Source organism: Etheostoma cragini, chromosome 13 (genome assembly GCF_013103735.1).
Source record: "Etheostoma cragini isolate CJK2018 chromosome 13, CSU_Ecrag_1.0, whole genome shotgun sequence".
NCBI lineage: Eukaryota > Metazoa > Chordata > Actinopteri > Perciformes > Percidae > Etheostoma > Etheostoma cragini.
In genome coordinates this window covers 10462589-10484244 of record NC_048419.1, presented here as the reverse complement: position 1 = coordinate 10484244, position 21656 = coordinate 10462589, and the positions used below count along the sequence as shown (strand labels likewise).

Genomic DNA, 21656 nt, shown 5'->3' with positions numbered 1-21656 from the left:
AGTTATTTCAGAGAAAATTGTGCATTCTTCGTTTTTTGTGGAGGGGTACCAACAAATTTGAGCACGTCTGTATATAGCGCTTTTCTAGTCTTAACAACTTAACTACTCAAAGTGCTTCTGCATCATACAGGAAGCATTCACCATTCACACACATGCATACACTGTGGCCGAGGCTGCCGTGCAAGGTGCCACCTGCTCATCAGATAAACACTCACACACATTTACGCTCCAATGCACAGCATCGGGGGCAACTTGGGGTTCAGTGTCTTGCCCAAGGACACTTAGACACGGGACTGCAGGGCCGGGGATTGAACCCCCAACCTTCCAATTGGCAGGCAACTGCTCTACCACTGAGCGTGGCGGGGTGGGACTCACCAGATGCCTCCCGATACGATATCACCACAATGCGTATGCCACTATTCGATATTGCAATTTTCAACATATTGCAATATTATGTGCTATATTGCAATTTATAACCTTTTTTCCAAGTTCTAATTTTTCCCCATTTTCAATTGATGTCCCCAAAAGCAAACTTTGTTAATATCTGTTTTATCTATTGTTAATATCACTTCTGTTTTATTGCTGCAAAATGGGATTATCAAGCAGACAGACTGACCAACACATATATAATAAAAAGCTCAATACTTGGCGCCTGTGTATCAATGCAATATTGCCACTGAAAATATCAAGATACTATGCTGTATCAAAATTTTCCCCCACCCCATTTCTCAGTGTGTAAGATACTCTATTGAGGAATGGTGCATTTGTTTGTTTCCTTTTAGCTCTGCAGGAGAGAGTGTCTGAGATCGAGGATGACTGTGCTAAAAAGCTAGGAGAGATGGAGGTTCAACTCCATACTGCCACGAGAGAGCACACCAAAGCAGGTAGCAGGATTAGAAGCATGCTATCTCAGACTACAGCAGCTTAACATTGGGGTTGAAGTCACATGTGTGATGCCAGCTGTGATCTAATATGATTGGAATTGTTTTCATAGTATATAGCAGTCTCTCCCTGTGGCTTTTGATCTGTCCGTCTTGCAGTTATGGCTTTGCGGCAGTTTGAGAGAGAGGCAGCAAGGAAACAGGATGTGATGAGAGAAACTCAACAACACACAAAGAGGGAAGTCCAGAATAAACAACTGAAGGAGATGGAGAAAGACAAACAAATACTGCTGGTAAGACTCTTAAAGCAAAAGATATTTGTGTTTCTGTCGTCATTCCTGTTGATGAACTCCTATAACCTCAATCTGTTCTAGGCCACTGTTGCTGATAGAGAGCCGGCAAGTGAGTATACAAGAACTCGCACGACAGCTTTACAAAACTCCGCCGTTCCCAGAAAACCTCAAGAAAAACCCTCAGAGAGCACTCGCTTTGAGGGAACAAACGTCCAAGTACCTGCAGCCGGTAAGTAGTGTCCTGTACTCTTAACGTGTCAGACACGTCCTAGTCTATATCAACGACAATATCTGCCTTGTGTCCCTCATTTTCGGCCAGATGTCCCGCACCTTTTACTTCCTTTGTGTTGACATTCTAAACTCCAGCCGATTTAAGGGCGATGGTTAACTGCTCCTCAGATCTCTGCAGGGTAAATCCAAACAGCTAGCTAGACTATCGGTCCAGTCTGTCCAGAGTTTTCTCTTGCACGACTAAAACAACTTTTGAACATACACATGTTCCACCAAAGCAAGTTCCTTCCCCAGACTGTGTTGCAGAGGCACCATTGCTTTGCCAGCGCTTCGCACCGCCCAAGACGATTGTGACTGCTTCAAAGAAACGCCCATAAACCAGAGTGCCTTGATCTCCTATCCCGGAATGTTGTGTGCACTAGCCAGACCATTCTCCGCAGCGCTGTGGAGGAAGGTCTGGCAGTGCAAAACTAGATACGTCTAATATTTACACAGACATGACTGATCTGACCAATGGCCTCTCTGTATCCTGTTAGGGAGACTCCTGTCTGTTTTGGAGGAGCTCCATTCTCTCAGCGCTGCAGTGGTAAACAGCTCGGAGGACTCTGCGGAGGAGGAGGGACAGAATGACAGCGTGGGACCATCCACTGGCAGTCTACACAGCTGATACCTCATGATGACTGACTGGAGCCAGCGAACGCACCTTTCATTTGTACAAAAGGTGGGCAGCGTTGAAGAAACTACAGTCAGCGGAAACAATTGGCTTGAGCCAAACATCAGAAAACCACACATTTCTATTGGGTGTATAGAAAGAATGATAGCTATGTCCTAGTATGCTTGAATATAACACAAATGCAAATTTATAAAGAATACTGGAAATACATTAATGGACAGATTTGACTCTTAGATGTTTATGTTTACTAGGGTTTTAGTTGCAGAATAATCTGTTTTATTCACTCTCTTGCTTGGACTGAATCACCTCACCAGTAAGACTATGTTCCACACTTTCATATATTTTAGTTCGTTAAATAATATTTTTCTTAAACTCCACCCCAGAATTGCTCCTATTGAATCAATTAAATGCTTTAAAGGTTAAATTGTTACTGCATGTAGAAATATATAATTAATGACAAATCACTGGCCAAATGATGATGACTTTAATAAATGCAAATATGTGACTATTACTAGATTTGTCATTTACCGTGAGCTTTTTCACAGGCAGCAAAGACAAAGCAACTCCTACATTGCTAATGTGCATAGACGTCTGTTCTGTTGACTTTGATCCTAGAAGTTTATGTGAGCCTTAGTTATTTCGAATTATTTGTTCTCCAGAAACGTGCATCTTGCTTTTCAGTGTGAGTTAATAAATTATTTTTATATTGCAATTCTGTGGTGTATTTTGATAAATATCGTTTGCAATTGATGATTTGGTATTAATATAAATTCACTACTCACTGGCAATTTTCAGTAGTAAGGTCAAAATACAAAGAAGAGCAGCAAATATGTTATGCAGAGTTTTTAAACAAGTTAGATCTTTAATCAAAATTTGATTGTTGCATTAAAACTTTAAATCAAAAATGCACAATAGCTTTCTTTCTGGTTTATAGTTTGCTGAGAATGTTGACTTTGTTATGATAAAACAAGCTTTATTGTGATTGGTGCATCTGTCTGTTACTCTTAAAATTACATAGCGACAATTTGGAAGGCCTGTATGATTTCATGTTGAAGAAATCAATATTTTTACCTTGAGATTCATGTATGGAGGTCAATGTTACAATCATAGGATGGATGATGATAAACATCCTGATGAATCAGATAATTGTGCTATTTGTCATGTTGTCATGAGTGCTAATACATTTTGCAGTAGTTCAAATTTTCAAGCCTCTCGGTAAAAGCATCTCATGGAGAAATGAGGGAGAGCAGAGGGAAAATAGGAAGTAGGAAGGTCTAGACTTTATTAGTATTTTCATAAAGCAGGGACACACTCATTGCTGGAGAGGTGATTTATCATTGCAAGCAGAGGATCAATGCATCAAATTAATTTTTTGTAATGCAATATTTTTGGAAGTTGTATTGTATATGAAGCCTCTGATATCAAAAACTCCATAATGTTATCAATGACACAGTCTCAACTTACATGAATTATGATGGATACTTTAAAAAAGAATGTGCCACCAAATTCATAATTCCATCTTGGTCTATTGGTGTTTTTGTTTTTACACTGTGGGATGTATTTTAGATCACAGAATGCATTAACATCATAAATTACATTATATTACATATACAGTAGTATTAATTATTGTGAGGAATGATAGCAAATGTTCATGTAGGCCTACTGCTGAATGAAACAGCATGATGGAAAGCAAACCATGTGTCCCTGTGGGCCGTTTAAAACCAGCAGAGGGCAATGTTGTCAAAGGTGAGAGCAGCACATCTACCAACGTTCTTTTAGGCTGTATTTTGTAAAGTGCACTTTCCTCAGTGGAATAATATTTAGAGAGTAAATGAAAAATAGGATTTCTATAGGTTGTGCGGGTGTTCCTCATTTGCAGCTTTAAAGTGAATGAGGCTAGTGAGTGAGGAGGGCTATGTGCACAAAAGGAATGTGCTATCTGTGTTAGAACTTAACTTCAATCAATCTGTACAGAAAACCTGTCCAGAACCATTTAATGTTGTACTGTGTTTCTCCACAAATGGCTAAACAAAAATGAGAACAGGATTCTGGTGAAAAACCTTCAGGATGATCCAAAATGAGAGTTACGCTAAACAGCCTGAATAAATGCATTTATACGTCTTTTACACAGAGAAAATTGCACAGCAGCAAGCGAACACCGTGGTTAACCTGATGAATAATTTACCAAAGCATTGCAATCCAGACAAGACATTGAATAAATGAGGTGATGAAACTAATGAATAAGCTCCCAACGGATTTTTATTAACAATATAGAATTAATGGCATGAAAAATGAGTGGTTCAAAACAAACACGTGCGTGCCAACCAACTGTGTTTTTACATATCTCGCTCTAAGCAGCACTAACATGGGGTGTGAATTCATAGATTGATAGAAGATTGATAGAAGTATTTTGTGCTTGTGTATAAACCTTCCTCCCCCTGGTTCTGAGGCTGATACTGTGCTGTCAGACTGCAGCGTGTCAAATCCAAACATCTGCTATCATCGCCCCTGCCTGTCATCAAGTGTCTGCATCAATGCTCCGTTCTCTACTTTTTTTTTTGGTATAAACAAAGCGCCCAAACCTGATGGTTCTTTCCACTGTTTGATTCCTGTGGAAAGAAACCATTGGTTTATTTTCAAGTAATAATGGCCTTATTATTGCTAAACCTTGTATCAAATATTTATGTAACAACACATAAAACAACCTATTCTTACAAATACTTCAGCGATGCCAGAAGGACTTTAGAATCCTTGTGAAAGGCTAGTGAAGCTGTACAACATCCTTACAATTGTAGCCTAGCTGTTGTACAACTAAGATACTGTATGTTAAGAAACGCCTTCCCTCTTCTCTTCAAGGTACATACAGATCAAATGGTAGCATGGTATGGTATTTGCCTACTAACATACAAATATACTAATATACAGCACTGCAGAGTGAAGTTTAGGTGAATTTTCCAAAGTAATAAGTGCGTCTGTCACTCCCTGAGCAAAATCTATTTAACACATTTAAATACCCAGCTTGTTGCTTTACTCTTTGCTCTCAGGAGTTCTATCTTTACTCCTCACTCTGCAAACGTCTTCATTCCTAACTGGCCTAGGGCAACTTTCCGATGTCTGAAGCATTATGGAAACTTTATCCTCTCCCTGTAAAACGTTCTGTCACACTTTGCCAAATGTCTCCAAAGTCCAGTCCTCTTGGGGCCAGTCCTCATTCAAGTTTGCTACATTAACTGGAATATGCTACAAAAATATCTAAAACTGGTCAATTTTTACCACAAGGATATTATAGCTCTTCTCAAACACGGTATTCAGAGCATCCCATTAATCTGTCTTATTTGCTGCCCCTAATATTTAATATCTATGGTTTATATAAAATGCACTATAAAATGCTAACTCCTTGTTAAGTTTTTGCAGGCTCGAGGTCAGAGCAAACTTAAAGCAGTGCATGAGGTTGATGAGATCCAGTAAGTCAGGGTTGTCGACCACCGGTGTTGCATGCCACATCAGAGCCTAGTAGAGGCGGGCCATGCTACCGGCTAGAGCTTTAGCCACGGAGGAGCAGTGCGAGGCAAGCAGCCAAGAACCCCATTTATAGATGCAGGCGATGTGGGGCATTGTTTAGAGGGTCGCAGTGGGCTAAAGTACTACAACCACATTATCTACAGTATCCATCTTACTGTAGTCGCTGTAAATTATTATCTATTTTGTGGTGTGATACACTGTATTTACCTTTGAGCACTGCCAAAAATAGATGATAAAAATACTGTTGTACTCAGTGTTCTGACCGGGAACGATTAAGGAGTATTGTAGAAGAAAACTCATCCACGGTATACATTAATAATACAGTAACTTACAGTTTTCACATACATTTCAATTATTTTAAAGCAATAAAAAAGGAGCTTGAAGCCAGATAACAGAAAACGTTAGAACGATCCAACGTATGGTTTCTTTTCTAAAAAGCAACATCCAAGCATGATGAGGTCTCCACCTGTGGCAATCAGTCACCTTGTTTGTGGCAGTAATTACGGTTTGGGATGATCAGTGCAGTTCGGAACGCAGCGGTAAAATGTAAGCGTTTACCAGGCGCATGAGTGAATGAATAAATGTTGTGAAGGATACGTCTCACCGCTACATAAGAAAAAGGCTCTTGGCCTGCATGTGCTTTACCTGTTCTACATTTTTTTATCCCTTAAGTCCGGCAAAGTCTTGATTAAAGCCATGATTAGTGACATTTTTGCAAAGGTGGAATATCTTTATTAAGATTATGAAAAGGGACTCGTTTCGAGGGAGTGGTGTTGTTACAGTATATGCTTGTTACTGTGGGTGCAACTAAGTTATTGAAATTTACGTCAAGAGTAACACTTGTAACTAATCAAACTAATCAAACTGTTTTCTTGAATAATTAACTTTCAAAGTTTCAATCAAGCAAATCTATCAATACACAGTATATATATATATATATATATATATATATATATATATATATATATATATATATATAGAGTTATGTGGTCAGCAAATGTGCAAATGATTTTACATGCCCTTTTTACTATTACTACAGTTTTTTAAATTAACCATAAGAGCACTTATCTGCTTGTTCAGATATAAAAACCTTCTAGGAAGAAAGAAAATCTGTTTTTCCCTTGCACACTTACAGCCCACCTGTTTTAAAAGCCCTCAGATTATCTTATATAATAGAAAATAGAGTGAATCCCTCAGTCTAACTATAAAAGATATTTGTATCTGTGTAGGTTGCAACCAACATTGTATTTTTCCCTAATTCACCAGGCGTTAGTTTCTTCATATTTCCATCAGTGTCACAGATGCCTCCTGTTTACCACCTCAGTTAGAGTATATAATGAGTTTATACATAGTATATTACCTAACCGAGCATCCAATATGCATTTAAAAACACATCAGAAGTCCCTTGTTCCTTTGTCTTTGGAGCATTGGGAAAGGATGGCAGCAGACGTTGCATTTAAAAAGTGCTTTGCTGTTGGATGAGATTACAAGCAAGTTTGATGGGGATCAGCTTTGACTGGCATCACTTATAATAAGTGTGTATAAGCAGAATGGAAAGAAGACTGCAGCACGCTCAAGCCATATTCAAAATTAACTTTCTGAATATTGTCAGTGAATATTTGACATAACACTGAAACATTAGATTATCACGTGAAATATCCTGCGGAGTGTAGGTTTACTCCACAGTTTTCAAGGTAGTGTGGAATAGAGAGCATCAATGGAAAGTCAGCCAAAAGGCAGAAAGTCTAATGTTAGTTCTGTCCTTTAAAACATCTGTTGTTGCAATCTCATCAGGCAGAAAAAAGGAAAACAGAACATTGATAATTAAAATTGCCAGGCTAATTTGTTTTGTTCTGTAAGCGCTTTGCCTGTGGGATATTCTGTTAAAGACATGGAAATGTTTAATGAAGTTTCCATTAATATTCTGTGCTGCTGCTGCTGCTGCACCTTCCCTCCCTCTGGTAACCAACATGCCGTTCAAATAAGACTTCCTAATTACCAGAATTTTAGACTTTCATTGCATGCTTTTCTCAAATTGCAGGCAATCTGTTCCACTAAGTATAATTTGATTCAGTTGCTGCTCTGTTAGAGAGGATTGCCATATGACAGTTTAATTACATACTCAATATAGTAATGGACAAGTGGACTTTTCATCCCAGTGGAACAGACTCTTTTCAATTTTGCATCATTGCAGTTTTTTATCATGCCAAGAAGAAACGAAATAACAGTACGCTGAAGCTTATCTTCAACCTTCAAACAAATACCTTTCAGTATTTGACTTGAAGAAATTAGCTTAACGATTACAAAGCAGTGGGATTCATTTCACAACATAAAAACATTCCCTTGAGCTCCCTTTCTTTAAACAGACATGCTAGTATTAGGTTTTAGGAACTACAACTTACCTAAACTGATAACACTTTATTGTTATGAGATTAACTCATTGGAAAAGTGTTTATAGCATATGCACGTTTTGGAAAGAAAAGCTGACTACAAATTACTCTCAGTGGCCCCACTCATATACATAATAGCAGGTAACATTAAACAGTGTCTTATGCTTTATGAAGATGTAGTTGTTCTGTTTTAGGGAATGAAGCATCAACTTGTGATTTTTCCAACCATGTAACGGGTTGTGTTGTTTGTTTCAGTATTCGTGTACTTTGTGTGAGTGATTTTAAGTGAAAGGAGATTTAAAGTTTTCAGCAAATCTAACTATTTTGATGATCATTTAAGTCTTTTTTTCCATGAATAACGTGCTGGTTTCAGCTTCTCAACATTTCATGCAACAACTCATGCTTTACTTCATCATACATAAAAGTAAACTGGATACTTTTGACTGCTAGTTGGACAAAATATTTTATAGACAAAACAGTTGACCGATAATTCAAGAAAATAATCAACAGATGAATTGTTAATGAAAATAATTATTAATTGCAGCCATACATACAATATCCCTTCTGAGTGGGAGAGCAGGTCTGACACGCAACATCAGCACCTGACACACCTGGAAGGAACTGACTAACTAACGGGCCCTACCTGGCTCATCACAGTATTGCCCTTTTGTTGAAAAGTAATGCAGGCACAGTATTACAGTATCTGAGATGTTACAGTATCTCATTCAGACACGTTCGGTTTTTAATGCTTTTTATATGCTACATGAGCTGTGAGTGCAGTTTTGAGTCTGTATCATCTTGGTGCATTTGAAGTTTGGGATTTTGCCCCATTAATTGTTTGAGATATGCTCCAGCTTAGTGACGATGGATGAGTAGTGACTGTGATCATTCCGGGTCTTCAGTGAACGTCTTATCAGAGCTTTAGCTGGGTTATTTAGGGCTTTTCTCATTATTGCTCAGGCCTTTGTTACAACCTGTTTACATAATTGGGATGTACTTTGTACTTACATAACACAGTCACCCTTAAATCATTTTCAGTTTGTTTAAAAATGCTGCTGTAAGGCTCCAAGCACAGTCTCCTTGCTAAGACTCATTTGTTGTGTTAAAGCAACAACAGGTAACTTTTCCCATTCCGGCCCCCCTACAGGTTTGAAGCAGAATTTTCCCATTATGTCTCATTGGTACTATAGATTCGCTACCCGATCTGGCAAACTTGCATAGTACCGTTGTAGCCGGTAGAGAATATGCACATCATTTACGGTTTTCAACTTACCACTAAATCACAGAGCAGGAGTGCACACAGCTCGGTAGTTATCTTGGCAGTAAATTAGCCAGATGGCATATACACACGTTAGTCTCTTCAGTAATCCCATAAAACAGTGATCAACACTGTGTGTCCGGTATTTAGCAAATTAATTAATACTTTTTTTTTTTGGGGGGGGCATTTTAGGCCTTTAATGGATAGGACAGTTGAAGATGTGAAAGGGGAGAGAGAGGGGGAGTGACATGCAGCAAAGGCCGCAGGCTGGATTCAAACCCGGGCCGGCTGCGTCGAGGAGTAAACCTCTGTATATGGGCACCCACTCGACCAACTGAGCTATCTGGGTGCCTGAATTATGAATACTTTTAAGACTAAATTACCTATTTGCTACATAATTAAAACACACTATTTAGAAACAGAATAAACAAGGAACACACACAATTTAAGTGCTCTGAATGCTTTTATTGGATGGGTGAATCCATTAAGTGTTTTTTCAAAAAGGTGTCTTTTTTATTTCTTTATTTCTTATCAGCTTAGTTTTTTGGAATGTTACCTGCATGGCTCTATAGGTGGCAGTGCTAGTCTGTTGGTCAGCTCAGTGGCCATTCCCTGACTTTTCATAAAGTGCCATAATGTCTCAATACCTTAATACTTTAATACCTGCAAAACTAATGACATAGCCACTAGCCTCAGCTGTACTCTGTGATAAGTAGTAGTTAGCACATGTTAGCAAGCTAACACTCTAAAGTAAGATGGTGAACATGGTAAACAATACATCTGCTAAACATAGTTATGAGCATGTTAGCATGCTGACGTTAGCGTTTGGTATCACAGCCAAGGCTTCCTGCCACAGCTCAGACTGGTGTCATGGTAGGACACATCTGCACCCTGCTCTTGTCAACTCAGATACTCCAGAGAAATACTGTATGTTGGCTCTCTTCTGCCCACAGCAGCCTATGTACTCAACACTGGGATACTTTTCTTATACTGATGAACTCACTGGCTCTGTACACAAATTATCTTATTATCACTCTATCTGGTGTGCGTGCTTGCACTTCCCATGCCGCATTCCTTTGGTTTTTGCTCTTAAATTAATTTGGGTTGTACCAGAACTGCTTTTAATGATGAGAATTAAACATGTTAAATAAGATTGGAATGGAGAAGATGAAATGGACAATCTCAAAGTTGAGAGCAATACAATTGCCAGCCTATAGTGTAAGATGTAGCATGTTGAGAGGCTTGGAGCAATCACTGTAGCTGAAACTCAATCTTGAGCCATAAATACAGGTAATTTACAGGAAGCCTTAGGAGAATTAAACATGAAAGGTTTTAATGTGGAGTTTTATAGCACTCAGCGTGCTCTTTTTATCTCCCGACCTTCCTGGGGAGCTCCAGTCTACTTATTGCAGCCCTGACCCTGGGTACTATAACACAAAGTACAATATCATCATTTCATCTCAAGAATATTACGGGCATTACTTTTATTGTTTGGTTACACGTAAAACCTCTCTGGGGAGTCACTTTTCCAGGCAGGCAGGCAGGTTACACACTGTCAATGGTTTTGGTTTTGGCTTTGGCTCAAATATTATTCATCCCAGTTAATCCATTGCACACTATTCCCTCAGGTCGTCTCTCTGTGTATGATATTGGCTGAACAAAAGTTGTTGTATTATAGCAAAATCTGCCGCAGTTTCATCTTCTGAGCATCCAGGAAAGCAACACCTTATCAAACTGTATTAGATTGTATTTGCTCCTTGTTTGGGTTTGACACAATTGTTTACAACTGGATTTCTTGCCTTTAATGTTCCATTGCCAGCCCTCCTTTACGTTATCTGCCTACACCATAGTACTTTTCAATTCTGCAGAATTCTGTGCACATGGCTTCAAAGTTCCACATCCAATTTCATTGATTCCAGCCCTGAGTAATGACACCAACCTTTACTAAATAAATAAACAATGTTGTGAGTTCAAATCCCGAAAGCAACTGCTAAAAACAATACAATATACCAAATAAATACACACCTAGCTCTTCTTTTTTTACCCTGATAAATACTAAAGAAAGTATAACCAGCTTTTTATAAAACGTGCTGATGAAGACACTTGCACAGTGAAAATCCTATAGAAAATAATAGATGTTCATTTTTATGTTAGAAGGAGGTGTTTAAATTACAGCTGAGTAAGAAACTGTTGCCTTTTTGATGACTCAACTACTGTGGATGTCTTCTGTGTTTGATTTGTAACTGTCACTGCTACGTGTACCACTGCCTGTATTTAGGCCACTCTGCTCCCTCAGGCTTACAATTTGTGCGCACAATTCTGTGGGTTTTAACAAGCAGTCCCTATATATAAAACAAGGTTAAGTTCACAGACTTACAGACTGATAGATAGTATTGACAATTGATTGGACATGTTTGCACTGTGATATGTGATTTGTTTTTGCTGTGTCACACTAGACTCATTATTCTGTTTAAAACCTCAAAGCAGTGCAGGGGTTTGGGATTCATCATCACATTGCTCGTGTTAGCGTCTTGGACCAACGCCCAAACAACACCATGCTATTTCTTGCACCCACCATATGGTCAACACCTCATAATTGCCATTCTCACTTAAACTCTCCTTATGACGTTCTGGTAGGACCTGCTGACATTTACACTCAATTGAATCTTGCTAAATAGGTTGTGTATCAGAGAGAGAGTGAAAGACTCCCTGAGCAGATTTCATTTGCCACGGTGGAAAGTTGGAAGCATGCCCAAGGTGTGCTGAGGCGGCAGTGTGATGGTAACCTGAATGCTACCTGAAAGACTTCTAACACTTATTGAAATGCTGTCAGATATTTGCTCAGGAACTTCTCCCTGAGGAAAACTGTGTTATCCTGAAAGTTATTGTCCTCTTGATCCCAAAGAATCAGAGGCTACAAAGCTACGCATAAATAAACCAACTAAGTAAGAAGCAAAGAAGAAGGTTAAATTAACATGGCATACATGTTTATTCCTAAAATGTTTAGTAATACATTAACTGCAGCAAAGATTTTCTCTTCATGTGACTTCCCCTGCTGAGAAATCGGGCCGACTGTGGCTCGGTTGTAGGTGCCAACCGGAAGGTTGGTAGTTCGATCCCTCACCCTGCAGTCCCATGTCGAAGTGTCCTTGGGCAAGACACCAATGCAGCGCCATCGGAGTGTAAATGTGTGTGAGTGTTAATCTGATGAGGAAGCCTGATGGCACCTTGTTCGGCAGCCTCAGCCACAGTATGTGAATGGTGAATGGAACTATGTAAAAGCGCTTTGAGTAGTCGTTTAGACTAGAAAAGAGCTATATAAAAACAGTCCGGTTGGGGACGTCATCAGTGGGGCGTCAAAAAGACAAACTTTAACTTGTGGCATGGTTCATACAGGTATATATATATATACAGTATAGACACATATGCCTCTACATCAGGATTTTTTTGAAGGTGCTCTAAGCATTGTTGGGTGACGTTACTTCTTACTGACGTTCTAAGTATTTTCAAACAAAACAAGACTAGCTTGTCCCTCCCTCCACCTCATCCCGTCCCCTCCCCCTCCCTTCTGGGCTTCTGCGCGCAAATTCCTTCTTGTCGGTCATTGGCTGGAACACTGGAATACTGTGTGTATGCTTCGTGGTGCAGGTAGACACATTTTGTTTTTGTTGTCGTTTGTAGACCCTGGGCTGTCTACAGAGACACGCTTTTTTACATCGTGTTCTGGGGACAGGCAGCTCGCAGACAGTGAGGACATGTTTGCTGTAAGTGACAACGAATATTGTAGCCTAAAACCCGCGTGACATCGCTTAGAGCAGCTTTAATGTAAAGGTACACAGAAGATGTTCCATTAAGGTATAAAGTGGGGTACTTAATTTGGCAGGTTGAACCAATCTGTTATATCATTTCGACATGTTGTAATGAGGGTTTTGCGTTTTGTTATCGAAGACAGGAGGGCTCAGAAAACAATATCTTTTTTTACACCGTGAACAACAAGGTCCATCACACCTATAACTTTCATACAGTCCCTTATCTGGTTCAATGACTGTGTTTGAAATTGCAAACTAACGTACTGCATACTACATACTCAATCTGTATGTACTGCATACTGCCTACTATATGCTTACTACAAGCAATACGCCTTCCCTGCATCACGTGACTGTATCAATTACAACGTTACCGAGCCGAGCGACCATTAAACGAAAATTGTTCATTCCTTTCTTCCTACTTGCTAGTATAAAGTACATTCGGGCATTCCTGGTGTACACAAAATCCATATACTATGCTGTTGAAACACTTTACATTATGAATTTTAGATCGTACTGTACTGGTGTAAATAGTATGTTGGTATGCGATTCCAAAGGCAGCCGTCAACATAGAGAACTTAGTTAACTGTAGTACCGACACTTCTTGTGTTTTGCAAGAGTTTAATTTAAAAAATCTGAGTTTATGTTTAAGTGAACCTAACTGGATCATTCTTCAAGTGGCAGGGAACTTACCTCAACAAATAACATACTAACAGTGAATGCCTGGGAAAAGCTCACACCATCCAGACATTGTTTTTATTCATGAAATTACACTTATAGTGCAGTTTTTCTACTCGCTACTGTGTCCTATGAAAAATTAGAGTCGTATGCCAAGCATTAAATCACATCTAGATCAATAAGCACAGACTCTGTAGCTGTTCTGCTGTGCTGGTTTTGCAGCAGTTTAAATAGAAAGCAGTAATGTTTTCTACCACTTCAGCACATCAGATAGATATTGTGTAGGCCTATATATACATATATATGCACATATAATACACACATAATACACCCCTGTTGCAACAAATCACACTTTGTGAACATAATTCATGTTGTATTTGTTCAGTTGCTCTAATGGAATGTAAGCGTTGCCCACAGTGAGTAAATAATACTGAAGTGAAAAAAGTGATTTAACTTAATTGTCTTGAATAGATAATTGATTAAAGAGAATCAACTTCAGGCAGAAGAGTGGTTGCCCTGAAGAAATGGAGTTCAATAACTATTTAAATCACATTCCTGTACAGCGCTGCAGAATGGAGTACAAAAAGTGATTTAAATGACACATTACAGTATAATAAAATGCTCCGTGAAATGTCGAAGGCTGAAAATCAGCTGTAAACTTACTCTGGCACTGTGATTTGGTAAAAGTGTAGATGCTGCATTTTGTATAAGCTGCAGACATTAGCGGAAGTGTCCTAAATGAGAAGCAATAGAAAAACAGAAAGTGATAACAATGAGTATACACCAAAACCCACAAATAAATACACACACACACAGGTTGCCTGGCCATCAACTCGTTAGGTGATAGAGATGACTACGTGCTGCCGTTCCGGTGTACTGATGTTGTCCGGGATTCCCAATCCTCTCATGTGTGTCTGATTGCCAGGGGGAGCACAACGTCCTTGTCATGTTGATGGTGCAATAATTGGATGGACCATGTTAAACCACAAACAGTTTAACTATCTACACGCTCAAACACCTGTCTGCACTAATCCCTCCCTTGTGGACTCTGCCTGAGATTCAGCCAGTTTTAAACACAAACCAAAATTTGTATCAAAATGAATAATAACAACTTCAGCCATCTCAGACACAATGCCTGGACATGTGTAAAGATGCAAATAGTGAAAATCATATGCTCTGCACTAATCTTTATCACAGAAACTGGCCTCTTTTCCATATGTCAGTAATGTGCACGTCAGTGTTGAATTGTCTGAGAAGAAATACTGAATGCAGCCGTTGTTGGTTTTTCATTTAGAGTTTTACCACTGAGAAACATACACCTGCAGCATGATGGTTCTCGGACAAAAGTAAATACATAAAGCACAGTACATAGAGTACAGTGTATACATAAAGTACATACATAAGTCAAGTAGGATTCAAAGATATAGCATTAGTGGGGCCACTTGGCAACTAGTGATTAAACAGTGATAAATCAGTGCATTAGCTCCCACATGTACAGTCTCTGCACTCAAACACCTGCAGGGTGCTAGTGTGCAGGACTATTGGACTGATTGTGGCTACACATCTGATCACAACAGGGAGGGAGACAAGATAGATAGATAGATAGATAGATAGATAGATAGATAGATAGATAGATAGATAGATAGATAGATAGATTGCATACATGGCTTACACACACTTACAAGTCAGCACTATTGGTCTGTATACCAAGATGCTGGTGTGTGCTGCTCTGCCTTTGCAACACACACACCAAACCTAGCAGAGGCTACACCGCCTCACACCAACTGCAGTGACGTGAGGAGAAAGACTGGAGCTGCTATTATAATTCAACGTCAGACCAACTTTGATAAACGTCCCCCACCCACTCACCCTCTTCTCTCTCTCTCTTTCTCTCTCTCTCGCCCTCTCTCTCTCTCTCACTCGCTGGCCCACTTCATTGGTCCTTATCCACAGTAGAAGAGATCCGATTTATCTCTCCTTCGCCACCACCATCTTTGAGATAAAACACTGGCTTTTGGTTTCCAGCAGTAGAGGACTGGCGCTGCAGTTGCGCTGGCACACATTCAACGTGGGTGCACACAGTGAGTGAGCGAGACTCGCCGCATCTTGTGGATTTCTTTGCGTACAAGCCCGTGTACATGGTTCTCCCCGCTTTCCCTCTGTCACATCCAGACCAGGAGTTGATTTCACTTCTCGGAGAAAAATGTGGCATCATACAATAGCGACAGTCCTTGTTTTATTGTATTTTTGGGGGGACTCGCTGGCAGGGTTTCCAAACCAAATCAACATAGGTAAGTTCAATGGGATACTCTGACTACGTATATGTCTTTGGGCACATCATTTAAATAGGACACGTCTCAGCAAGTCGCACTGATTAGTCGCATATTACCAAGTTCACTTCTATTCAGCCAGAAGGTTGTGGGATCCGGCGCGTGTTTGTAGGTGGTTTGGTAAAAATAGAGTTGATCCAAATTGTGAAAACGTTCCCATATCGCTGCAGTGCATTCTTTTGTGAGTGGGGACACATCGATTTCTTGGCGTCCTTTAAATTAAAGGCTCAATCACACGTCCAATAATGCGTAATTGTAGACTGCCCTCACTCTGTAAATAAGTAGCCTAATACCCTGACGACGGGGGTAAAAAGTGCATTCGGCATGTATGGGAATGAATTGGAGCTCTGTGTTATGTGACATTTTCTTTCCTGTAGGTGGACTGTTCATGCGCTCTACGGTGCAGGAGCACAGCGCCTTCAGGTTTGCTGTCCAGCTGTATAACACCAACCAAAATGCAACGGAGAAGCCCTTCCACCTCAATTACAATGTTGACAACCTGGAGTCCTCCAACAGTTTCTCTGTCACCCACGCCTGTGAGTAGTACACGTTGTACTGGTTAAACAGAGTGTTCCGTGCGCAATCACAGCACATAATGTTGTAACAACAGGAAAACCTAATGCGTTTTTTTTTTAAATCCAGAAATAAGTAGTCTAATTCACACACACACACACACACACACACACACACACACACACACACACGCACACACACAAAGTATGCCAATAGGACAATTACACAACTCTTTATGAGTTGAAATTGGTGTTTGAATAAAACCGATCAATGTTATGCTTTTAAACATTACACCTGCCAAGTGTCTAGCATAATTCATAACTCCCCAGCCATGCCATCCAAAACTCACCAGCTGGATGATGAACCATGATGGTTTGTGATTGGCTTTACACTGGGATTCTGTGCTGCTGAGGAGCAGCACTAAGATTGACTGTACTTGAAAGCGGGTAAACCAAACATTGCTATTCTGGTTGTTGTAGTATCTGGCTGTGACAACAGATAATGGTTGCCAGTTCAAAAGTGTAAAGACTGGCGCCTACTGGTTAAGTTGGTTGTTTTGTGCAAATTGTTGCATTCAATCTTCTCTTTCTCTCTTAAACGTTCCCGTCTCTCCACTGTCAAATTAAAACAGAAATCGTCATTTGTCGGCACACAATACAGCTTAGTAGCCATCTTTAGGTTGCCCATTTGTCCATGTGTTTGGGTCCGTGTAAAATATCACATTAAGTTATACCGGCAGAACAGTGGCATACATTCCTGACTACATTCCTGGTTCCTTCTGATTACACCTTTAAAGTATAAATAGCCTATTTTATCACCTCTCACATGCTGTTATCTGTGTAGTCATCTCTACAAGTGTGATGGATTTCATAGAAAGGGCTGTGGAGTGTGACATGGCTTCATAATTGGTCTACCAGTCACTCCTCTGCCATGGAGGGCACCAAGCTCTTCCTGGAGAATTAATTTGTTATCCTTCTTCACGCGTCACACTTAAGGATCAGTTGCGGCTCTCTATACTCTGTCAGCTGCAGTATGATGAAGTCAGAAAAAGGCCAAAAAAGAAAAATAACAAGAACAATTGTACATATTGGGCTTTGTTGTGATAAAAAAAATGCAAATGCTGTTAAGGTGATGCAGTCAGTGGTGAGTGTAGCAGGGAGGAGGCATGAGCTTTGGGGAGAAGTTGCAGTGAGATGCAGGTTCACTCACTCAGACACACTTGGTGCAACTCGGCCACAGCCTTGCAATGTTGGCTGCCTAGTGATTACACCGAGGGTGGCTGTGGGGTCAGTGCTTAGTTCAAGGGCTCTTCAGTAGTTGTCACTGAGGAAAAGATGAATATTACACGCTTGACTTGTCAAGATCAGGTATAAAGCACAAGCTCTACAACTTTTGCCTATTTTCATTTCAAGGAGGCCAAAAGCAAGCCATTATGTAAAATTACTCATCCAGCAGAAACATTTGTTGTGGCAGTGTCGATGAGCTGTTTTCCCTCCAGTGATCTTTAAGATGAGACTTGTCTTCGGTGCCTATGCATTTATTCTACGGGATGATTTATTATCATTTCATCGTCCAACATGTTGGTGAATGGAATTTAAAAAAATGCGTAGAGTTAAACGGGAAATATTGGCCTGTTGAATTACAAAGCATCACAGTATACATTATTTTGGGATTGTGCACCTATTAAAGATTCATACCAGAATTCTTTTTAAACCTCAATCCACTGTTTTTAAAAGAAGCTTCCCAAGTAAAAGAATAAAAACAAGATAATCAGGCGGATTCATTTTGGCGAGATAAGGTAATGCAAGCTAAGCTAGATGTTTCCCAGTTGAAACAGACAAAGCAGAGCAGCTCATTATGCAGACGAGCCAGGACAGTTTATGACTAAGACGTTGAAAATGCACCAAACTCCATTATTCCTATTTTAGTAGTCAGAATTGCATAATACCCCTACTTGCCTGGCAGGTGTTGATGTAGCAAATGAATGTGATTATTATAATTTGACACATTTCTATCCTGGCAAGAATGACGGGTTAGTCATTACTTTCCCACAGCTCAGACTGTCAATTTGGATAAGATTAGCAAATGACTGAGATTTTAAAAGTGCCTATTGCAAGGGATCTGTGGGACTCATTGCCTACATAACTTCGACTTTTGTATATTGTATAAATGAGAGGAATTACTTTTTGCTTAGAACTCGTTTGTAGCTTTTGTTGTATAGATCTTGAATGGAATAAAGCAGGACAACACTGCTGTCCTCCAGCTGGGTCAGTATATAATGATTGTTACAAATCCCTGATGGCAAATGACTATGCTATTGGCAGTGTGGATCAATACGTGGAAGGCCCCTACACTCCAGCAGGATTGTTTGTGTGTGTGTGTGTGTGTGTGTGTGTGTGTGTGTGTGTGTGTGTGTGTGTGTGTGTGTGTGTGTGTGTGTGTGTGGGGCTCCAGTTTGTTCTCCAGTATGGAAAAATCAATTCTCACCAAGCTTTCATTTTCTCTAACTCAGTCCCTCTCTACAGATATACGGCTGTTCTCCAACTTCCCCTGGCCAGATTCAGTTTGATGCCTGCATAGCAACTATGAATGTTAAAAACAAACAAACCTGTAAACAGGCAATGATACACCACGGAAAATTATTTCCAGTCATTGCAACTTGATTAAATTGATGTTGACGAAGAGAACTTCAATCTGCTGATGTGTTTATTATCTCACCAATTTGTGGCTGGCCGGAGTGAAGCTGCAGGATGTATTGATGTGACACATTGCCCCAAGCCTGGACAGATTGTGTGCATAAATGCAAAAATGGGAAGGTTATATCCATTAACACTGAGGTCAGGATGAGGAAGAGACAGTAGAGACAGAGCCACTGGCCTGGGTGTACAATGAGGAAGGAGTAAAACTGTCTGTGGGATTACAGTTTTTTATTTTAATTTCCAAAGAATTTACTCAATGTATAACTAAGTATCACATTCATTTACAGTACATGAGTGTAAAATGCTTGTAAGTGTATTTAAATTTCTGAAATGTTGCTGCATCATGCATTTTTAAAGACATCCCTCATTCACTTCTCTTGTCTGAAGTGGCAGCAGCATGAATCCGCTCAGACCAGAATTATCCAGAGATGAACATTTAATTTGATCAAATGTCAACAAGACAGTGTTTTTCTTATTAGAGCGTTTATTATAGCCACCTATCCTCTCTCTGCTGTGACACAACCAATGTGATGCTGCTCAGACAGAGGCTAATGTTAGAGCACTTCACTGTGTAGGCAATGGACAGACCTACTAATGCAGCAGAGACCAGTTTATGTTGCCAGATCCCCTTCTCCTCCTCCTCCTATTCTTCTTCTTCTTCTTCATCTTCTTCTTCTTCTTTGGCATTATTAAGACTGTGGTGAATACATTCATAAGATTTTAGTCCCAGTGCTTATATGCAAATTTGGCATGTGAAAGAGTATTCCTACGACACTGATGGTATGAGCTAAAACTATCCTATTATTCTTTGCCTTGTTATTTGCATAGAAACAGGGGACAGGCAGGCAGGGGACAGAGTAGCGGCAGCACACATCGGCCCATTCACATTTTGAATGTGTAATTTTAACAACTTGAAGATAAGATGTGTTTTTAGTCAAAAAGAAAGGGAAAGGGTCACCTTTGTCTGGTGTGAAAGTCATATTGTTCATAATTGGCTGTGGATTCTGGATGACATGCTCTGATGGTGTAGTGTTCAACATAATTTTTTGAAATGCACATATTCATTTTCTTGCTAGCTACCTTGGCTCTGTCCAAAGGTAACATAATCCGCCCACCAGCACCTCTAAAGTTCATTAAGTAACACGTTGTATCTTATTTTTTCAATTTGTATAGAAACCCTAATGCAAAAAACGACACCTCATTATATTACAGGGGTATTATGTGCCTGACTATTATTTTGGTTACCAGGCAACCAGTGTAAATTTGTTGTCAAATAGCAAGCTTCCAAGGTGGTGGTAGGTGGATTTTGAGCCGGGCTAACTGTTTCCCTCTGTTTCCAGTCTTTGTGCTAAACTAAGCTGAACATCTGGTAGCTGCAGGGCTCTAGAGAGAGTCCTCAATATGTCTTTTTGTTGTCTCTGACTAGTCTTGGATTCTTGGTATTTGGAATATTATGCTAATATGTATGTTAATATTCTAGTTGGTCTCGACCGACTCCAGCACTATATGCTTTTTTCTAAAGTAACTTCCTCCTTCAAAACAAAGCCACAGGTATTAGTTTAATTCAAAATCCATTCAGAATGGGCATCAAGATCCGTAGCTTGTTATACACCTGGCTGCATCATATACAGTAGGCTACCATAGTCATCAGGTATCAATTATTTTAATTTTGGCCACAGACACAACACCAGTGAGCACTTTGTACTATGAATTGTTCAGAACAAGTATTAAGTTCAAGAATGGGAACATTTCCATTTAACATCTTAAGTAAATAATGTGGCCTAATTTGATTCTGTAGTGTGTTACTCTGCACTTGCTTTTTGATTATTAAAAATAATAAAGCAAAATAGGAGTTATACTGTCTCTCACATCACATAAAATGTAAACAGTCTCTGTCTCGGTATTGACTCTCTCATTTGGACTCGGCCTTGACTTGGACTTAAACCTCTTTGGACTAGGTCTTGACTCGGTCTCAACTAGTCCTGGTCTTGGACTTGTCTTGGACTCGACAAGGGTGGACTTGACTAAAGCCCTGGCTGGCGGTAGCTTTAGATTTTACTGTACAAACACAAGAGTGGTATCGATTTTCTTCTCTAACCATCTCTAAATGCAGTACATTTATTTCACAAAATATCCAAATATTCCTTTAAGTATTTACAAAATCTCACACACAGCCATCATTTCAGAAGAAGAAAAAAAGCTTATCAGAGGATGTCTTTTCCCCAGTTGGACAATTAGAGGTTTAGAGCTTTCTTGGAAATATTGTAAAATCTAAAGGTAAATGTTTGGCAGTGCTTTACACAATTTTTGCAGCCTTTACTGTAGTAAAACAAACATAGTGGAATGCAACCAAACAATACATAACAACCTCCGATCTATCAT

The 21656-nt window shown here is 39.7% G+C and overlaps 2 protein-coding genes and 1 long non-coding RNA gene across 4 annotated transcripts in view; 2 read left to right on the top strand and 1 right to left on the bottom strand.

The window, feature by feature from the left end:
- cchcr1 (coiled-coil alpha-helical rod protein 1) overlaps positions 1-2262 on the top strand; it is an 11799-nt gene extending 9537 nt beyond the window's left edge. For both annotated transcript variants that reach the window (XM_034889937.1, XM_034889938.1), the window contains exons 16-19: positions 783-884; positions 1041-1174; positions 1256-1403; positions 1942-2262. In XM_034889937.1, coding sequence (XP_034745828.1) covers positions 783-884; positions 1041-1174; positions 1256-1403; positions 1942-2072 — 515 coding nt within the window. In that variant the 3' untranslated portion in view covers positions 2073-2262. The remainder of the gene's footprint in view (positions 1-782; positions 885-1040; positions 1175-1255; positions 1404-1941) is intronic.
- A 1854-nt stretch (positions 2263-4116) lies between these two features.
- Positions 4117-21306, bottom strand: LOC117955238. The gene is made up of 3 exons (XR_004658993.1): positions 21183-21306; positions 20233-20238; positions 4117-4126 (listed from the first exon to the last, which is right to left on the bottom strand). It is a non-coding gene; the product is annotated as an uncharacterized LOC117955238 (long non-coding RNA).
- LOC117955237 (glutamate receptor 3-like) overlaps positions 15497-21656 on the top strand; it is a 61890-nt gene continuing 55730 nt past the window's right edge. Inside the window, exons 1-2 of the mRNA XM_034889563.1 lie at positions 15497-16023; positions 16440-16598. Of these exons, the coding sequence (XP_034745454.1) occupies positions 15936-16023; positions 16440-16598 (247 nt within the window). The 5' untranslated portion in view covers positions 15497-15935. The remainder of the gene's footprint in view (positions 16024-16439; positions 16599-21656) is intronic.